Source organism: Notechis scutatus, chromosome 1 (assembly GCF_049901735.1).
Source record: "Notechis scutatus isolate UNSWTSFEM ecotype Mainland chromosome 1, rNotScu1.2, whole genome shotgun sequence".
In the NCBI taxonomy this organism is placed as follows: domain Eukaryota; kingdom Metazoa; phylum Chordata; class Lepidosauria; order Squamata; family Elapidae; genus Notechis; species Notechis scutatus.
In genome coordinates, this window is record NC_142009.1 from 180,141,513 (window position 1) to 180,162,801 (window position 21,289).

A 21,289-nucleotide genomic window follows, 5' to 3' on the forward strand; every position below is an offset into this window, starting at 1 on the left:
ATCTGTCCATGCTTGGCGATTACTGCTGGAATCTCCTCAGGGATGATCCTATTGCGGTTTATAAGAGAAAAGACAAAAACTGCAGTTTAGCTGTTAGGGCTTGTCAGTTTTTCATGCAAAAAAACATGAAAATGTTACATGAAAACCCAACAAATGAATGGAAAGTTATGTTATTGGTATCAATAAATAGATAAATTTATAATGATTGGCGTGGCACCATTCTCATTGCTATATCACATTTTGCAGAATGGCGCATAATCGCAACCCCCCCTCATAATTCTGAATTATTTTGATGCAATTTTGACTTGAAGCTGTATCTTGAATACTGGATCCAATTAATAGCCAGGACTTAATTTTCCTTTATTAGTGACCCAATTCTGGTAAAATTAAGCTACTTTCATTTCTAAGGTTTTCTCCTTATAGACCAGTGTGCCTGAAAGGAATATCTATTGGCTATTCTCAGGGTCCTGAGACCTTGTGGCAGTTGAGATAAGGGTAAGTTGGCTTCAAATCTCCTTTTCAAAAGGTTGGGAAGTGAAAACATGGCAGTGTCAAAGTATCAAAGAAAGAAAGACATGTGACATGCAAATGTTATTCCTTTTGTTGTTTGTATCTTTTGCCAAAATTGTGTCCCCATAGTTACCTCTGAGCCTTGTGCGTTGATTCAGGTAAGGTGAGTGCAGGGCACTTTGTGCTAGAAACCCACATCGATTGACATTTTTAGTCCAACAGCTGAGCAAACATTGAATGCATGGGTCATTGCCCACAGCCCAGTTTCTGTTGCTTGACCTCAAAATAACAACATGGTTTTGCAGAGATGCCAGATGGCTAATGTTCTTAGAAAGATGGCACTAAGCACAAAACCAGTTCTTTTACATTTCTTGAAGCTGCATTAATGTCAGTGGGCTTGGAGACTATGAATGGCACCGATCAAGTGGTTGCTATGCTACGGGGAGAGGAGTGGGTTTTTTACAAGTTTTTATGTTGTGGATTTTTGTAAGTCTGGAGTAAGTCTGTGAGTGAATTGGGCAGCCATATAAGTTGGTATAATAAATGAAATAAATAAAATAAACCTAAAATTTTGTTTGGTGAGCAAAACGTTAATATACTCAAAAAGCAGCAGGAGAGAAAAGCAATATTGATAGACAGGGTATCAAAATCAAGAGAAAAATAATAAAATGGCTGAAATGATCAAGATTTGTCTCCAGTATGCTTTATATAGCATCACTGGGAGAGTATATAGGACAATGAGCATGGGAAAGACTTTCCCTCCAAGCCATTTTGCCATAGGCTTGTAGGTTTCTCAGGAATCACTCCATTGTTTTGGTATGGACCTGCTAGGGTTGCAATGAAGCTATGAGGTTCATTCCCACTCACCTTTGCCTGTATCATAAAAGAAAAAAGTTGGTGGGAAAGAAACCCTTTTCATTTCTTGTCTTTCCAGATTTGCTACCCCAAAATCTGCTAGTAACAGCAAGTTAAGATGGTAGTTCATTCCAAAGCTGAATGCTATAATTTTTCAAACCATAGCAACGGAAGGTTTCGAAGGAATTTTTTTTTAATCTTCTCTCCCTTAATAAAATAAAATATAATATGTTTAGTGGCCAGAAGAAGAGCATCTTATTTCTAGTGGTATACTGTATAGTAGGGGTGTCAAACTGGTAGCCCATGGGCTGGATGTGTCACGTGTAGGCCATGCCCACCCTAGCTCCCGGAATGGGAAAAACGCCATGAAATGTCACGTGATGGCAACGTGATGCTGTGAGTTTGACACCTGTGTTGTATAGATATGTGGTCAAAGTGTGTTGCAACAAATTCCATTTAACATATCCATAAATAAATGCATCAAGACTGATTGCCAGTTTTATCATTACATAGTGGATTTTTTTTCTGTATCTTATCAGTTTAACTAAATTTGCTTAGTTATTTAGGGATTGATGTAGGTATCTCTTGGTATCTTAGAGCTAAATCCTCATTTCCTTTGAAAAATGTGCTAGTTAAGCGATTCGGGATGATAAAAGACCACATCTAAGGTGTCCAAATTTCTCAGCCCCACATTGCAAACATCAATTCTGACAAAAAAAAACCCCAAAATGTAGGATCCACACACTATTCAATTTTAGGAGGTGAAGCAGGAAATGAACCGCACAAGTTTCCTAGACTTCACTGTCATTACAGCTAAGACCTTTGACTTCTTCTCATTTAAAAGTGAGGTCATGTCTCTGAGATATGATTATGTACTTCATTAGAGATATTTGGAGGTGGACTCCTCTATGCCCTTTGTTATGTGTACCTTTCTCCTTACAAAATTCAGCATAGAAAACATTAACTAGAAAGAAATATTGACTTATGCTAGAACAGGTTGAAATATTCGGATAAGCATTATCGTACAGCGTGCACTTTGTCCTCCTTTGGTGGTCTTTCAGTAAACACACCGTTTTTTTGTTCTTACTCACACACTCACAAGAGAAGTCCTTTTTTAAAAGCCCTGTTTGGGTATCTTTAGAGGCATGTGAGCTCTACAGGTGAGGATACATTAAGAAACGCATTTGCTTTCTCCCATATTCATAACCCTCATACATGGGGTAATTGTCTGCAATAACACCCCACCCCCCAATATGACTTCAAATCCTAGGTTCTTAATCTGATGAAGCTAGAAAAGGCATTTCATTGCCACTGGTTCTCTTGAAGACAGTGGAAAATCAAAAATTGCCAAATGTATCCACGTCAGAAGTCAAGCTTGATTTAAAACTTTTTTAACCTAAAACGGAAAGCAGAATACATTCATTTGTACCTCCTCATTCACACACTAATGTTGAGCTTTGAATCTGCTTAATAATCAGTTAACATTTTTTCAGGGCCCCATGACACAATTTTGTACAATGACCTAAGCAGGTAAGAAAACCTGCAATTTGTAACTTGGGTGTTGATATCAAAGATTCAGGAGGTCTAACACAAGATTTTGGTGTTTCAGGTAAGCTCTTGAGAGATGTTAATTTCACAAATGTTCAGACACAATTTTGCAGAAGGGAGAGACAAAGTTGTCCAAGCATCATGGCATCATGATGCTAACTATTGTCATTTGATTGCAAGTTACAAAAGAAGTGAGAAAGATCATGTGTTAATACAAATTATTGCTTCCTTGCCAAGGCCAGTCAAACTCATGTTGTCTCTTCTGCTGGACAAATTTTATTTTCAGAGGTCAGAGACCACTAGTATAAAATTAAAAGGTGGAATATAAATTCTACAAATAAAAGTGTTGTTTTCTTATTCTTTTCCTTAAAATATACTTTGTTGGCCAATTTTAGTAGACATGCTATAAAAATAGATATGTCTCCTAAATCATATGTTCTCAGATTATGTTTCTTTTCCACTCATCTTCTTCTTCATCATCATCATAGAAATGCTAAGATATTACAATCCCTCTTAATAAGACAAAATATTGGCCATTCAATGTCAAATCCAAGTATGCTTTAATTCATTGATGGAGCTACTATGAAGAAAGTTTATGCTCTTGAGTAATTTATCCAGGAAGTTTAAAAATGGACTAAACATAATTTGTTATGGCATTGAAAACAGTATTGAGTTGACACTATATTAAATATATGCAAAAATGATAACATTCATTAAATGGGGTTTTTGTTTGTTTTGCTTTTAAACTGCTACTATAATTCTCTCAGATCAATCTGAGATGTACAATTCATTATGCTGGAAGCAATATCTCCATTTTATTTGTGTATAAAATTCAGTTTCAGTTTCAGAGTTCTAGAGAAAATTCTAAACACAGGTTTTGTGAATTGCCACTTAATTTCAGATATGGGATTGTATTGTGTGCAAAACATATTACCCAAATGAAGAAAAGGCAAAAAATGTGAAAAATAGTTTATATTTATGCATACAAATATTTTACAAATATTTAACAAACAGAAGTTGAAAATTACATTTAGAAAAACTCCAGAAGTAGAGTAAGAGGATTCAACTCTATTTTAAAGCAAAGTGCTTGTAGCATTGTTACTGCAATTTCCACAAAAGTGCATGAAACTTACTGTAAAAAGCATTGTGCTCATTTCTGCATACCATAAAATGTCTCCAAAAGCAATTCATACATAGATGGCATTGTCGGTCACTACTGATTATCAATGTTTGCATTTACCTTAACAAGTTTTTTAAAAACACACACACACATATATACACACATCCCAAACCAATTGCAACTTATTTAAAAAAGATTTTTTTTTTTTTTAGTAAGCGAGGGTATAAAAGTTAAAAAAAAAAAAGTGCACAAGGGTTATCAGCTCTGTAAAACATTTAAAACTATACAGATGTACCCTAATTCACCAGTGTAAAGTGAAGCAGGACCCTGCACGCTGACCTTTCTTCTAAGTGCAAACCATGCTGGCTGATTAGCACAGTAGAACCACACCAATCCTGCCACTGAACAGAAGGTATGCACCAGCGATGGGATTCAAAAACTCTTACTACTGGTTCAGTGGGCGTGGCTTGGTGGGCGTGTTTTGCAGGCATGCTCACATTTTGTGTGCATGCGTGCACCAAATACGCACTTTGCGCAGGCACAGAGGCGTTTTGACTCACCTCCTTCAAGCCTGCACTCTCCCGATCGCTTCAGCAGCTGCCGTGTGGCACTCTTCTGTGCCACGCAAAGCAGGTGCACTTCACAAACAGAAGATAAAGGTGAGTATGGGAGCCCGGGCAGGTGGGTGCGCCCAACAGCAGAGTGGTGGAGAGAACAGATTTGGTCTCCGCTGCTCATCGCCGCTACCGGCTCGGCACAACCAGGCCGAACCGGTAGCATACCACCACTGGTATGCACCACTTCCAGTCGTCACCAAAATCTTGCTCCAGCATACATTTGGAATTGTCAATATCGGTGCTGCCCAGAAGCTGTTTGATAGTACAAATACAAATACTGCTATACTTCCTTTTGGATGAAAGTTGCTTTTGCAAATATAGATCTGTGATGAGGGACATGCTTTTACTTTAAACATGATTAAACTATTAATCATGTGTTCACAAGTTACATGGCTTGTTTCTCCAAATTACTGACATACGTAAGATAGGCATGCACACAACATTCATACATAAGGTCTCAGATTGTTCATCTAGGAAACAAATGACTTTTTTGTCAATTTGTAGTCATTTAAAATGGGCTTTATATAAAGAAGTTGCTGGTGGCATATTCTTGATTTCTTCTAGATATTAAGGGGACTATTATAAAATAAATGGTTGCAATTTGCAGCTTAGGTGTTTTAAATAATTTAAATGATTTTTTAAAAAAGAGATTGTATCTTTCTTTTCTCTTACACTCTCCCATTAACGCACATACACACAACCTAGTTCTCTCACTTCATATATTTGGCCTTTAATACTATGAAACCAAGGCTTAGTAAGCATGTTATTGAAAATTTATAAAACCAAAAATACTTCCCCCTTATGTTTTATAATGCTATACTGTATTATATAAATAGCTTTGGTCTATGCTAGGTTAATCTTGCCTCCTATGAAGTGCTACATACATATTCTATACTATTTTACATTATTTCTTACTCAGATAATATACTAAAGTAACCCAGATGTTTCTCCAAAACTGAACTAGAAGTAACTTCACAGAAAAGGTCTAGTTTGTTTGTTTAAAGGCACATTCGAGAACCCTAACCCTAAACTTTGCTGTCATTGATTTATATAGTTTTCCTCCCATCTAGTATTTCTTTAAAAAAGAAAAAAAAACTGCACATCTATATGCTGTATGAAGCAATAACACCCACTAATCATATTACATATAAGAGCATAATCTGTTTAATTTATTAATCTCCACCCCACTCCAACCAATAGTAATTGTGTATTTGAAAAGAATCAAAATTATGTCCTTCTAGTCAACTGCCTTTAAAAAAAAATTAAACATTAACTCTTGAGAAGATATCCGCTTAAATAAATAAATGTATCTCTTGCACCTGGTAAAAATCCATACTTGGTTACCTGCCCAAAGGCAAAGGAAAACAAGGCAGGGGTGCTGGAAAGGAATACCATTTTAGAAGGTGCCAACTGCTTCTGACCCATAATAAAGCATGTCAGTCAACATGGACTGGAAAAAATACATCTGGAGGAGGCAAAATCCTCTATGCATTGGATTCATCAGAATTTGGAGGCTCATTGGCAACTGACTTTAGCTCAGGGGTACAGCAAAGAATGACATTCCTCCCCAAGCTTTTATGGGCAAAACGGAAGTACATGATATGACCCATTGCAACGAAGGAAACGGAAATGATTACTAGCAGTCCAAAAGCTTCAGGGTTAGGAGCCAAAATAACCATGATGAAATGCAGCAGATCCAGAAGGTAATTCATGGAGTTTTGGACACCATTTATGACACCTCTTTCGGACTCTATCACATTTTCCTGGATCAATTGTGTGACTGTCAGGTCAAAAGACCAAAGGCCTATACAAAGCAAACAAAAGGAAAAAGAAATTTAATTCTAGCTGAAGCAGGGCAGGAGACACAGAAGAACACTTGTTAAAAAAGCACAGATCTCTATACCTGAAACAAATCCTATGTTTTTTTCAATTAAAAGCCTTGTCACCCCATTTTGCAAATATATACAATGGAAACATTTTGCTCCGGTCTTCCAGTCAGAACAATTATGATGGAAAACATTTCGGATATGGAAATAAGACAACCACTTCCGGTGTTCTTCTTTCTGTAATGCAGGCTACACTTGTATAAACCTAGCAACTATTATGGTGCTAATTCTGCAGCACCACTGGGATTTATAATTATTAGTCCATTTTACTTATCTTGGATTTGTTTATGAGAATGAGACAATTTAGGATACGTTCCCATGCTTAATTTTTTCCACTATATGTGGCCAGACTTGCTTCTGAATGGCTATGCAGAGAAACATGGTGTTAAAAGCTTTTTTTATCAATAAACCTTTATTTAATTGTAGTGGGGATGGGAGGGAAGCAAGTCTTGGAATCCTCAGCTGCCTAGACATTCTAGAAGTTGTAATCCAATACATCATAAATTGTAATCCAACTATATCTGGAGACCATCTTGAAAATCTAGACTTAATATGTGATTTATGAAAGGTTCCACGACTACTACAGAAGTATAGATCTGTATTCCACGAAGTACCATGAATATTTTATACATGAATGTACGTACCAACTCTTGCTACAATGACTCCTGCGAACAAAAGGCTAACCGAGATGAGAGACTCTGGGCTGGGAGCTAATCCTGGATCAGATGATGTTGCATTGACCAAAGCAGGCATTTCAGTGGTAACAGCCATTTCAAGGAAACCACCATCAGGCGCCACGGTGGCTAACGGACTGCTTTCAAACAACCTAGCACTGATGTCAGCGAATGGGGAAACAGTGAGATCCAAAGGACTTCCTGGTGTGAACACTGAGATCACGCACAAAACAAGAGAAGACAGCTGGGCTATTCCAGAAATGATGCCTGTGCGGATTAACCCACATTTGTTACGTAGCCAAGTGAAGGCTACTGTTCCCAGGATTCCAGTTAAGGCAGAGGCCCCCATTAATAAGCTTAAAGTGGAGCCACTCAATCCCTGAGTGTATGCATAGCCAGTAGTGATACAGTCAAAGCCAAGGACTGTCATGTAAAGGAATGCCAAGGCCAGACCTGCAAGGAACACTGACTGGTTATAGTAGGAAACCCATCCGTCACGGAATGTACTGAAGGGCTCGGCCATGCGAGAAAGACAGCTAGTATTTTGCTGTTCAGGCTCAAAAACAGCAGTCTCTTTCTTGAGAATTAACTGGACTCCTTCGGTACTCTTCGATTCACCATCTGCAGACAGAAAGAGCAGGTAAGGATTGTCCATTCAAGCAAACAGATTTGCACCATTAACAACAGACATGCTGTTAGCAAGGAACTTTAGAGCTCTGTCCTCAGTCAGAACAGGTTGTAAACAATTGACTGACAGGTAAAAACTGGTTCCCACTGCATAGCAGGAAAAATTCCTCCCTTTCCCCACTCCATTAGAGAAGAAGAAGAATGTGGGAAAGCACCAAATGTTTCTCTTTCCTTATTTCTGCTCTTCTGACTTTGGGTATGTCAAATGAACCCTTAGTGTTAAGCGTTTGAGCAGCGGGAGTGCCAATGCCTGACTGGTTTTTCCAAATCTTGGCATGGATTTTTAAAACTGTACTATATAAAGAATTATACGGAAACAGAACTCCGTTGAACTTAAAACGACAAGGAAGTATGCAGAAGAGTATGCTCTCGTTGTTTGATTAAAGATAACTTCTGCAATCCTGTTACCTTTCTGTATATTGAGCTGCTTCAGTTCTGACTCTTCACCCTTTGAACCAGACTTGTGAGCCAAAGCAGGCGTCTTCTTGTACACTTTGAAGAGCAGTGTGTATTCTATACACATGGAGATCAAGTTCCAGCCAGAAATGAACCCACACCCTATCACTGGTGATCCAAAGGTCATTATTTGTCCCACGGCCATAGGAGCCAAGATGTTGGTCAGCTGATCAATCCTTCGTATGGTAGCATTCATATCTATAAACCAATGCAAAAGTTAGTACTTGACAATGTCACAAAAATAACTCTCTTTTCTGTGCCACACCTACATGATGAAAGGCAGTCTCAGAAGTTACTTTTTGGCTGCTGAGTCATGGTGGTTTTTATGAGGCTGTCTGAAGAACTGCTTACTTTGCCAAGCACCTTCTTTTTCTTTTTATTCTGTTTTTTAGCTTTGTTAACATTTATAAATCATCTCAACAATAATACAATAGAGATCTGAGTATTTAGCATTAAGACAGAAACTTTTTATATATTATACTAGCATTTATTTTGGAATTGTTTATCAATGCTACACTCATTTTTAGCTGTACAACTTAAACGATCTTATATTTATCAACATTTTAGAAGTTATATTTAACACTGAAATAAACTTTTTTCTTCTTATCTTTAAAGTTTCAAATTATCTGAGCTATTATGTATGAACAACTTCTAGCTTATACCACTATGTCCAGCTAATATATGTATTTCATAATGTATTATGCACATGTTCTACTGCAATAAAACAATTACTGAAGAAAAAAGAATACTATTTTTTAGGCTTTGTCTTATAATTTTAATCTTTTCTTAAATCCTAGCATTTATTATTTTGATTCTTCCCTGTGTTTTTGTCTAATTGTACACTTACCTAAACTTTTTAAACCTGGTTGCATACATATTTGGCTTAGTATGAACACAATATTTATATTTTCATAAACTTTATAAAATATAAACTTTATAAAAAAAGCAAACTATATCTTTCCTTTTATGTACACTGAGAGCATATGCACCAAGACAATCACAGTTGGCCAATAAAGAATTCTATTCTATTCTGTTCTATTCTATACCTTCCTAGAGAGCTATATAAAATGTGTTAAATAAGTATCATATATAAAAAAGCAATTGTGTGCATTCATTCACAGAAGAGTAACGTTTATTCTAAACAAGTATCACTGGATGCAAAGATATTATGCCTATCTTGAAGTCTTCTTACTTACACTAAACCTGAACCAGATAATTAATCTTTTATATATTATTATCGCCTTGTGTTTCATCAAATTCTAGCATTTAACTAGTATTGCATAAAAAGCATATCCTTTTATCCATCATTCAACATTCCCATTATTCAATATTTTGGGATGACCACAAATAGAAAAAAACCAGACTACTGTAGAAGAAAAAAAGCACAATTTCCTCTAGTCTCAGTAGTTTACTGGTTACTTCCATTCTAACCATTCCTGTTTATGTATGTAAATTGGAAATATTTTTTAATAGCACGCAACATTTCACTACCTATGATGTAAAATGGTACCTTCCTGCAGCAAATATTGTAGGACTCTATGAAACATGCAACTTAGTTTTAAATACAAAACAGGACACAATTTTAATTGTCTGTTCCCTTCTCATCCCATACCCTTTTAATCATTTAGTCTCCCTGTGCATGTCCATATTTGCATTGTTCCATTTTTTAAAAATGGAATAGCTGGATACCACATGTGGACATAAATAAATATATTCTTATGAATGATTTTTGCAATCAAATAAAAATGTAGAGCACAAAGAATTTGGCATCATGCTATATAACAATTAGTTGCAAATCATTATATATCTGAGGGTCATTTGGTCTTTTAGTTTCAAATATAAAAATCTGTGCAGTTTGAAGCATATTATTTCTATTTCGCTCCTTATTCAGTTACCACAACTCAGAATGCTTAGGAGTAGAACTTAAGGCTGCTGTTATCAGTTTGCACCACAGGCTACTACCCTTCTTTTCACAGAAGTGGAAAGAACGTATCTTATTTGATAGAAGTAGGATGGGCCTAGTTATTTGCAGAATTGCCTGCCTCCAAATACCTCTGCCTGTCTGATGTCAGCTGACTGAGTTGGTATGCTCCAAGTTCCGTCACGTAAGCATGGTCATCTGGTGCGACCAGATGTGCCTTTTTGTCCCTATGCCTGCCCCATGGAACAGCATTCCTTCCAAAATCCCTATGGCCTCAAGTCTGCCCCACTTCTGAAAGGCTCTGGTGATTGGGTTTCTCCACCGGACACAAAGTAAGGAGAGATTGTGAGGCTATCTTGATTATTTTGAATTGTTGGAGCTGTGACTGGCACAATGCAATTTATATTTTATTCTTTGGATGATGATGATGATGGTTTGCTGTTTTTAGCTGTGTATGCCATCCTGAATTGCATGTTGAGTAGGTATCTATATAAATTGGTTGACTAATAAACAATGGAAACAATGTTTTGCAAAAAAAGTGATAAAGTAGTATTTTAAGGAATATTACAATTTGTCTGCTAAATCTTGATGAAACTATGACTACTTGTTCATACAAATTATATAATTCTCTGATCTGTTGCTTTATCCAAAAAAATAAATAAATTGGAAAAGAAATCTAAAGTTATGTTCTCTTGTTGCAATCTGGCAAAATGTGTGGAATTCAATTGTTCTTTTAAGCCAGTCACACAGAATAAAATAAGGTAAACAAATATACCTTACCTGCTAATTTGCTTCTATTGTCACCAGCAACAACGACAACCCAGTCTCTCTGTATGGTGATTGCTGTGGCTGTACTGGCCAAATTTGCAATGTTTGCTATTGAGATGACTAGAATATAGCATAAGGTCTGAGGAAATAGAAACAACTTGTTATGGAAAAGGTAAGAAAGTACAGGCCTCCCTCTCACTCATTAAATCAGCTCCCCCCCCTGAACTGCTGCATTTTGCATGAATTTTACATCACAAGATATTTGGCCACATGCTTTCTATTCCTATCATCCTGTAATTATAAGATAGGATCTGTGAAGCTTTCTGGGGGCTGGCTGGGAAAAGGAAGACAGGAAATCCAAAACCTGCTCCTTCTTTTCATGGGCAATTCTCTGGATTCAACCAGATTGTAATTATTCTATAGTGAATCTAGCAAATATATTTTGCAGGTACAGCTAACTGTGATTTATAAACCATGGTATATAGCTTAGTGTAATATGTAAAATGAGCCAATGTGGCTTAGTCAACAAACAACAGTTACAATAAGCCATAGCATAGCTTGATATAATTTCTCTGCTTAAGGATACCAGGCTAGCTGCAAAAATGACCACTAGATACCATAATATAAAACATTGTAGCTGTCTTAATTTTTTGAAGTTCTGATCTCTCACTATTTTTAAGAATCAGTACATCTACATTTGCAATCAGTAGTTCTTTGCTATTGGTACTCCCGTTGTATTAACATTAAATTGTGAAGGCAAACTGATCTGGCTTTAGTGGTGTAAATGGAGTTGACTATATAAGCGTTAACAATTAACACACAGTAAAGCTTAAAGCTGATTAAAAACCAACCTAAAGCTTGCCCCAAAGTTGCCTTTTCAAGGGGCAACTGGACCTTCTGGTTTTTCTTTGAAGACATTTCACTTCTCATCCAAGAAGCTTCTTCAGTTCTGGATGAGAAGCGAAATATCTTCAAAGAAAAAACAGAAAGTCCAGTTGCTTCTTGAAAAAGCCCCTTTGGGACAACCATGACATCTACTTAAAGCTTGAAGCTGACTGCAAAACATGAATATATTTTTCAGAGAACAGCTAATAAAAAAGTACTCTGTATGCCCTTATAAATGTTTTTACTTCTGTGCACTTACAAGAAGCCATCCTTGATACAAATTTAAAAGCTGTGTTTTAAACAGGAAGACGATCATCAGAAGGATGCCACACAAAATGACCGATGCATTCTGCACAATTAAGGACGTCTGGGCTACTGTTTAGGAAAAAAGAATGGGAAAGGGGGCACAATGTCAATATTTAAAATAGGAAATATTTCAGTCTATTAATACATCAAGACGTTTACACCTGTTTTCAAGGCAACACTTTTAGGCCAAAGCCCTACAAATGGACTTAACAAGTAAAAGAGAGTGAGACATTCATCTTTGCATTAGTGCTTAAACAGCACTAGACAACGGACAGTCACTTCCTGGTGTGAAAGCATCATTTTCAAATTGCTAACACTACTACCAAGGAGGAAACACCCAGCTTGAGTAGTTGTTATTTACACCTAATGGGCATTAATTATTCAAAATTAGCTTTGCTTAAACTAGATAATTATTTGTGAAGTATTTAGTCAAGTAAGACAAGATTTAAGTGGTATTAATAACTTAAAACATATTAATTCTGAAGAGTACATAATGTAATTACAGAAGCTGTGCATTTTTAATAAACAGTTCAAATTACTATTCTAAAGTAGTTGCAGATCCTACAGAGTCATGCCTCATTATGAGGTAAGTCCCAGTGAAGCCTGTAATTCTTAAAGAATAAGTAAACACAGATATGACTGGGCAGCCCATTTGTTATTTGCATAGCCATTCTGAATGAGACACTTACTGTGCAATCCTTTACATCAATGTTGATAGAACTAGTGGTTATTTTTTTGAAGTTGGGATATAAACCTGTAATTTTGCATTAGAGAAAAAAATCTCTTTTAAATCAAGCTTGATATCTGGTGCTTGATGAAGATGACCATTAATTTTTCTTGGCAGCAGTACAAAAAATGGTTTATCATCTTTTGTTGTTGTTTAATTAATCTATCAGTCTAGCCCAGGGGTGTCCAACCTTGGCAACTTTAAGACTTGTGGACTTCAACTCCCAGAATTCCTCAGCCAAGGTTGGACACCCCTGGTCTAGCCTATGGCTTTCATGTGATCTTCCATGTAAATGGCTTTTCTGTAGACTTTTCAGAGCCTTCCAAAATCAACTATCTTTGAAACCTTATGGAAGTCTTGGACTATGCAGCTGAGCATTCTATTTTAGGATGGTCAATAAGTCTGGTATAGTTTTTCAAGCTTAATTGGGTGCAACTAGCCAATTGGGCACACTTTAAATTAGGCATGATGTAATTAAAAGCTTGTCACTGACACAATTATTTCAGAAAATTCCATGCTTTTTTGTTATTTAGATTTCCCTTATTATATGCAAATACTGTATTCTTCAAACGTTAAGTGTGCCACTACTAACCTTTGAGCCTTGAATTCTTGTCTACCCAGTCTCCAATAATGGCACCCAGAAGAAGAACTGATCCTGCTACAACCAATCCATAAACAGCAGTTAGGAGCAAGCTGTTTCCATACAATTCAACCAGGAAGACAGACACTGCAAAATGCCACATACGATCTCCCTAGAATGAATATAATACATTTAATTATTCATCACTTTTTAAATCTGTAAATAATCAGAAAACGTGGGCAATTGCAAGGTGATACACAACATTCAAAATAAACATCAATAAAATAGCAAAACATACTGCTATACCACCTAAATACGTATATATTACATTTTCAGGTCTCTAGCAGCCACTCTTATCCAACTAAGATCTCAAACGGTCTTAGTAATTAGATTTATTAAAAGGGAAAAAGGGATAGGTTACAGAATCTTGAGAACAGGATACATGGACCTTAGCACCCCACTTATTAATAGTTATTATTTTTGATGGGGATTCTTTGATCCCTTTAGCAGGCTGCTCCCTGAAGCGGTAAGGAAGTTGCTGTTTAATTCACTGATACAGGTGGAATGTCCAGGTGTTCTATTCTTTGTAGTATTTTAGAAACTACCATTCTCTTTCCCAAGTTCTGAGAAGTCTATTATACATATGAGACATACAGCAACTCAGGATGTACATAAACTAGGTACTACAACAATATGTCACATTGAAGGGCTAAGAGGTATGCTTGCATAAGAGATTCTTGCTGGACTCCCTTTCTTGATGACGTCACCATGACCCTTTTTTTTTTTCAAGATCTAGAAGAAGAGGTGAAGGACAAAAGCAAATATCTTCTCATGAGGTATTCACTCCTTGGCCACTTGAAAAGCACAAATGACCTGAAGTAAAACTGAAGGAGGAGCATGGTTAGTGAATTCTAGAATCTAGCCTTGATTTCCTGCTTGACTGTGGATGTTGGCAGGCCATGTGAAGCTGACTCAGATGACCAGTATTTAATTATAAATAGGAACCAAAAAGAGAAGACTTCATAAAATATTCTGCCTATTCTGCCACTATAATATAGGGGGTGGGATTATATTGCAATCTAAAGATTTATACTTTTATTTATATAATGTTAGATTTTTTTATCTTGCCGTACATATGTATATATATATCTAAATCACTAATTAATATCAGCATCTACAGGGGGAAGCCATTGCTAGTATTATCAGTGCTATACATACAAATTGAATGGAGGGGGTGGGGGCTGGAGGTATGCTTTTTAGTAGTGGTACTTTGCTAGGGAACACCTTGTTTTCAATTAATTTTTTCACAATCTACTTACATCTGACAATTTTTGTTATTTATATTTACTGTTTTTATATTTACTGTATTGTAAACTTTCTCTGCACTGAAAACAAACAACAAATAACCATCAACCAAACCTACAACTGTAACAATAATATCATTGGATTGCATGTCCACTGGAAATTGTGAATCTCAAAATACCTGGAACTCAAAATCCTGGAAAAGACTCTCTTCAGACCTGTATCCCCCCTCACTGATAAAATACACCATCTCGTAATGTCTAGGCTGGCAAGAATGTTTATTTATTTATTTCTTGAACTTTAAGATTGACCATCTCACCCACAGAACAACTTGGGGCGGTGTCAGTTGTTCTGTCAATTTTGTGTTTGTGTTTTCTTACAAGTCCTAAATAATAATTAGCTCTGCTACAGTCAATTAGCATTCCATTGTTCTATCCATGAAACATACAGGAATTATTGATTCTGACTCCCATTAACTCACTACCTAGTAAAATCACTGAATGAACTGGCAATGGCCAAACAAGACTGGTCAACTGATATCTCTAATGGCCATTTATTTTGCAATGTTCATATTTTATACAGCCTGTCCATATGTGTGCATGTATATCTCCATGCTTTGCACATATTTGTCTTCTTTTTTTTAGTGACCAGAAAATCCAGTAACTAATGATACCAAAGTTGCTCATATTGAAATGCCTGAATGCAAGTAATCATAAAACAAAGAAATGACAATGAATTCTGGGCATTATTAATCCAAAGTATTTGTGCGACTATTTCATTTTTTAAACAGATTTTTTTTAAACAGGAAGAGAAAAACTAGCATTGAGGAAACACAAGGTTAGAAATACTCTTCACTTGGCCTCTCATAAACTTCTGAGAATAAGGCAAGATGTGTTTGCACTATAAATGCCTCATTGGGAATCCACCCAAGTGTTATAAAGTATATGAAATTGGCCCAATCTATTTTATGTGCAATCCTACAGGTATTTCAGTTTACACTGCAAATATAAAAATATTGTATATAGGTTGATGGGGTAAGTTTGTTAAGAAATCATGGTTAATATCAACTCTTTGGAATGTACTCATCCCTTCTGGGTTTGCTTTTGCATAAGGTATGAACTGACCACAATTTAATGAAGTTACCACTGGTCTAATAAGGAAGCAGATTCATTGAGCTCTGAAAATGTAATTACTGTTGACATTGCCTTGAAGTTGAAGCCAGTTTTTAACTCAAGATGTAAGCATGCTATTTTTGAAGTTCTAGCAAGAGTTTCTTACTTCCTAATTAATAAATAAGTTAATAGCTAAATCAGCAATATTGATATTTACTGAAGTTGCAGTATTTCAAAACTTCTTAATTTTACTACTGGTTATAAAGGGATAGCTATTTTACCAAAGTATTTATTTGCCTGTTTCCTTCTATTTAAGAAAGAAAAAATGGCCAGAGAATATTATCATATTTGCTTTCTACTTAAAGAAAAAATGACTTAGGCAGACAATATTATCATAAATGAGTGTAAGCAATTACACAGAAATTTTTATAAATATATTCTGGCATCATGCAAACTACATAGTCATTTAAAATTATAATTCTAAATTCCCAAAGGCAAGCCAAGGAAATAAATAATGCTTAATTCCTTATTGGATCATTGTACTAGTCATATAATTCATTAAATCAAGAGACAATCAACATGCTATTGTTATAGTTATTGTTAATTTTAATATGGAAAACTGATTATCATATCAAACACATTTTTATGATGATAAAATGATAGACATCTCTTGGACATTTTAATGAAGATGGCCATGATCTTAAATTAAGAGCTACTATTCATGACAGGGAGCTGAACAGTCATAGTAGAGTATATACTATGCTTTTATATTAAGTTCTTACAATAGTTAGTCACTTTACAACCAAGCCAGATTTAAATCAAAATGTAGGTGTCAGGTACATCAACCTAATACTATTTCTATCTCTCTCTCATACATACTTTTAACCATAATTTAATTATAGAATGTATTTTGAATGTTGTTTCTAATTTACTTGAGTATCTTTAAGTAGAAAAAGCAGGATAAAAGTAGATTGAGTAAATATTTTTTTTCTTGTCCAACATTGTTGCCAATCAGATATTTTTCATGTGAACTCTTACTACTACAGTGAAAAAATAAACAACTGTTTATTCAAATATAGAACAATGCAGGAAAAGATGCAATAAATATTTCAATCTACCGTAGAACAAACACTCTTCTAAAATTCTGAAGATTATAAGTTTTAATGTTTATTAATAGGTCACAATTCATAACAATCAACATAACTCTAAAAAATCAGTAGCTAACATAAAAATTACCAACTATTGTTTTAAACTGTTGCTCAGAAATGCAACGTACTCTATCTGCTTTTTAAAAAAGTTCTGCTTCCTCAAAATTGTGATGCAAATCCAAGTTCTTGAACAATTAATTTCTACAAGTAGTTTCTATTTGAACCTTGCATATCAAAATATCAAAAGTTACTAAAAGAGAGATAAATCCATTAGCTGCCAGTATTGCTTGAAAAATGGATACCTGTCAAACAGAATAAAAGTGCCTCAAATCAGATGCAAAGTTCATTTTACTTTGTCTTCAGTAAGTTGAGACCAGCCAGTGACCTTTTAAGTAGATATATTGAAACCAAGGGAACAAATTCATAATTATCAAGGTCCAATTTCAAAAGATCTACCCTTAAGTATGGCTGCATCTGGACCTACCATTCAACAACTATATGAGATTCTTTAAAATCAGCAAATCATGGGTATTATCCATGAATTAGAAAGTCCAAAATCTAGTCCTAATTGTAATATTACCGACTGTGGCATCCCAAAGGAGTGATTTCACAATTTATCCCAGAGCATAATTTAGCAGATGTATTTTTGCTAAATAATATAAATATAATGTAACCAAGTAATTATAATACATATGAATTAACCTCAAATTCCTGTAGTTTTATTTCACTTACCCAAGTGGACAGGGCATGTCCAAAGTACAGGAGGACTTTTGCAGATGTCAAATAGTTAATACAGGATTCTAGGATGGAAAGAACAAATAACTATAATGAATACAGATTGGTGGTAAATTATTGACTGCAAATGTTTGTTATTATCATCATTGTTCAGAATCTTCTTTTAAAGAATTAATTTGAATCTGATGGATGTTTATTTTACTTCTACTACCGAGGTAGCTTAACAGTTACTCATTAATATATTTCAAGAAATACTTGCCATACTTTAATAGTAAGTTTATTAAGTGCCTTATAATACCTTTTGCTAGTTAATATACTATGGGGTCCCTGATCATCTCCATTTCATGTCCATATATCCTTCATCACAAATGTCATTTATAGGTGTTGTACATACACTTGGAAGGACCACTCTCCAATCAAATATAGAAAGGATAACTGGGTCACCTATCCACATTTTAATGTAGAAAATTGTCCCAAGGACATAAAAGCAACTGTATAAACTCACTTTTTTGGCATGAAATATCCCATTTGGGGATGGTAACCAGAGGAAAAATGGCCCAAATCATACAATCTACCTGCAGTTCTCTCTCTCACTATATATATTGGGCTATCTGCAGGTTGTATGATTTGGGCCATTTTTCCTTTGGTTACCCTCCCCAAATGGGCTATTTTCTGACCAAAAATTGAGTTTATACAATTGTTTTTATGTCCTTGGGACAGCTTTGTGTATGTATAGATAACACATACCGATCATTTTCTATGTGCAGGACAACATTAATCTCACAGATGTAATTCTGGACACGAATGTCATGGCTTATTGAATAGTCCACTCTGAAGCATCCCCTTTTATAACGAGAGCAAAAAGGATTCCGATAGCAAATTAACCTCCCCGTTCCAGGGGCCCAGTATTATTTAAACCCTGTTTCTAAAAGAAGCGGGGTTCCCTCAGAATCCCGAATTGTTGGAGTCGCACAACAGGAAAAGCCCTCTTCTCTTCCCGACAGTCCACTTGGTGCTCGAATTGTGCTTCCCCAGTGCCTTTCTTTTGCAGGCTGGGCGCGTGCCCATCCTTCCACCCACTTAGCCCCACTCGCGCCCCGGGAAAAGCGCCCTTCCCTGCGCGTCGCGTCCACTTGGTCCACACGCGTTTAACCCTTCCAGCACAAAACGCGCGCAACCTCCACGGCTTTCCCACTGTTGCCGTTCCCTTAAACGGCTCAACCCCATCATCCCACACACGCCCCGCACTCACCGCAACAGCCTCGGCTGTTTTCCTGTTCTGCTGCAGACCGAGCCATGGCAATCCGGGGTCACCTCTCCTCTTTTTTTTTGTTTTTTGTTTTGCTCAGTTGCGGAGGCTGTCAAGCCCTTTCAGGCGCAGAACCAACAGAAAGAGAGAGAGGTGGAAGTAGATGAGAGAGCGAGATACAGAAAGCAGAAACACGGGGCGATTCGGAGTGGGGTGGGGGGCTACAAAGGGCTGCAGGAGGACGCAGCGGCTTTCCTCGGTTTGGTCTTTCCAAACTTAGCTATCACTGTAGCTGAAGTTGGAAAGGAATGGCCTTATGCCCAGGCAGAGGCCAAGAACGGCCCCGAGAGAAAAAGGGGCCCAGCAAAGAGCCCACCGCCCTCGTCAGACTCTGGCCGCCGCCGCCTCTCCGCTCCGAGCCAAAGCTGCCCACTTGACTCTGTTGTGCCTTGCGGGGAGAGCCGCCTGTTTATAAAACGTTGCCGCGAGGGGCCGAGTCAAAGAGGAGGAAAGCTCGGGAATCACCTATCAGCGCCCAGCTGATCTGCATATCTCCGCCCGTCGGTCCCTCCGTCTGCGGTTCTTGCTCGGGCTGCGACCTCGGGGAGGAGGAGGAGGAGGAGAAGTTGGGGTTCGCGCGCCCTTTGGGGAGTCTGCGACTGACAAGAGGGGGGCCTTTTATACTTCTGGGAAGGCTGACCGGAATCTCCACCCCAGAGAACTCTATTTGCACCGAAACAACACAACACCCTGAAACAAAATGCAGGGCGTCCTCTTTGGGCAGCCTCTGCTTTCCTCCCGAAAGCGATTAAAACAGTCAAAACCGGCGATTCTGCTGGAAACAAAACTCTACGGGGTGGGGGTGATCGTAGCGATCCGAAGATATTTTGTTACGTTGTACATGCCCCCCCCCCTTTTTTAAAATAAATAAAAATAAAGTGTATACATTTTTACTTCAATGGGGATTTTTACCTACGTCGTTTTTTATTTAGCGCTGGTTTGATTTCGCTTTTGGTTTGGTGAATGGGGATTTTGTGTATGTCGAAACTTTATTCTTATAAGCCATTGGAGGTCTTTTTAGTAAGAACCCAGTCATGGTACATGTATATTTTATAAATGAATAAAACCCAATTAAAACAAACAACAGTGACATTTGTTTTTTCGGTGCAAATATGTTAGGCCGCTGACCTTTTATTAAAAAGCTGCGTCTTTTCTGCTGTTCTCTCATTTGGCTGCTATTGTTTATCTGGGCTACTCGAAGTTTCCTTCGACTTTATCTCCATTCTGGGCATTTACCTTTCAGCTTTTCCAGGTGAATATTTCTCTGGTTGGCTTCTTAATTGAGGACCAAGAAGGCATTTGGCATAAGAAATAAAAATACCTCCCCCCTTCCACTGTTAAGTAGAGAAATTTTAGTAAAAATAATTGACCTTTTTTCCCTTCTATGCAAAACCTTATTTGACAATTGAGATTTTTAACTTACACTAGGAAGGGAAAACTTACACATTTAAACCATACCCTTTTCAGCTCCCCCACCCCATCTAAGTCTCCAATGCTGGAATCCTCGAAAATGGGAGCATACCCCTGAAAAAGCATTTATTTTTATACATGGAGAAACACTATAAAAAATTGCTGTAGGGCTTATTTATAGGTAATAATGTCAAATTCAATAAAATGCAGATCAATTGGGAATAACAATAAGATATCATTTTTTGACTAATATGTGTAAAGAAACACACACAATTGTACATTTGAAAAGAAAAATATGAATATAAAACCCCCAAGCAGATGTATCTTTCTTTTTTTCTATTTGGCAGGTTGATAGATTCTTTTATTATACTAATTATCAAAAAACAGTGGTTCCTTTTAAACAGAGTTTTCCTTTTCAATTATTTTCTTGTAATTTGCTTGTTTACTTGTTTCTATATTTTGCAATGATAATTTTGCTTGTTTTACAATTGTTGACTGCCTTCAGAATTAATTGGGAGCTTTTGGCAAAATGGACAATACAAGCCTTTTCTCACCGAAATGTTAGTCTGAGACATTTCCGTGGAAGGACTGATTATAAATGAATAGGAAGGGAGGAACCTTAAAATGGAACCTTATTATATTTCTATGTGTTATATTTCTATGTAGTTCAATGGTCCTTTGGTCTCATGAGGCAACTGGGGATAAAAGACACTTCGAGGGATTTTTTCTTCAA

The 21,289-nt window shown here is 36.7% G+C and overlaps 1 protein-coding gene across 1 annotated transcript; it reads right to left on the bottom strand.

The window, feature by feature from the left end:
- Positions 1–3,867: 3,867 nt before the first annotated feature.
- SLC40A1 (solute carrier family 40 member 1) lies at positions 3,868–19,532 on the bottom strand. Its single transcript, XM_026668016.2, has 8 exons — positions 19,090–19,532; positions 17,835–17,902; positions 13,553–13,712; positions 12,187–12,302; positions 11,055–11,181; positions 8,306–8,551; positions 7,181–7,831; positions 3,868–6,454 (listed from the first exon to the last, which is right to left on the bottom strand). Exons 1-8 carry the CDS (start codon positions 19,133–19,135, stop codon positions 6,135–6,137), a joined length of 1,734 nt encoding a protein of 577 aa, XP_026523801.1. The 5' UTR covers positions 19,136–19,532; the 3' UTR covers positions 3,868–6,134.
- Positions 19,533–21,289: the final 1,757 nt, after the last annotated feature.

What these genes read in the sequence shown, in the direction of transcription:
- SLC40A1 (XM_026668016.2), bottom strand. Translation starts at nt 19,135, where the DNA reads ATGGCTCGGTCTGCAGCAGAACAGGAAAACAGCCGAGGCTGTTGCG. An exon ending in GACATGCCCTGTCCACTTGG is followed by an intron (nt 13,713 to 17,834) that starts GTAAGTGAAATA and finishes TATTCATTCTAG; the next exon opens with GGAGATCGTATGTGGCATTT. An exon ending in CAAGAATTCAAGGCTCAAAG is followed by an intron (nt 12,303 to 13,552) that starts GTTAGTAGTGGC and finishes TTTCCTAAACAG; the next exon opens with TAGCCCAGACGTCCTTAATT.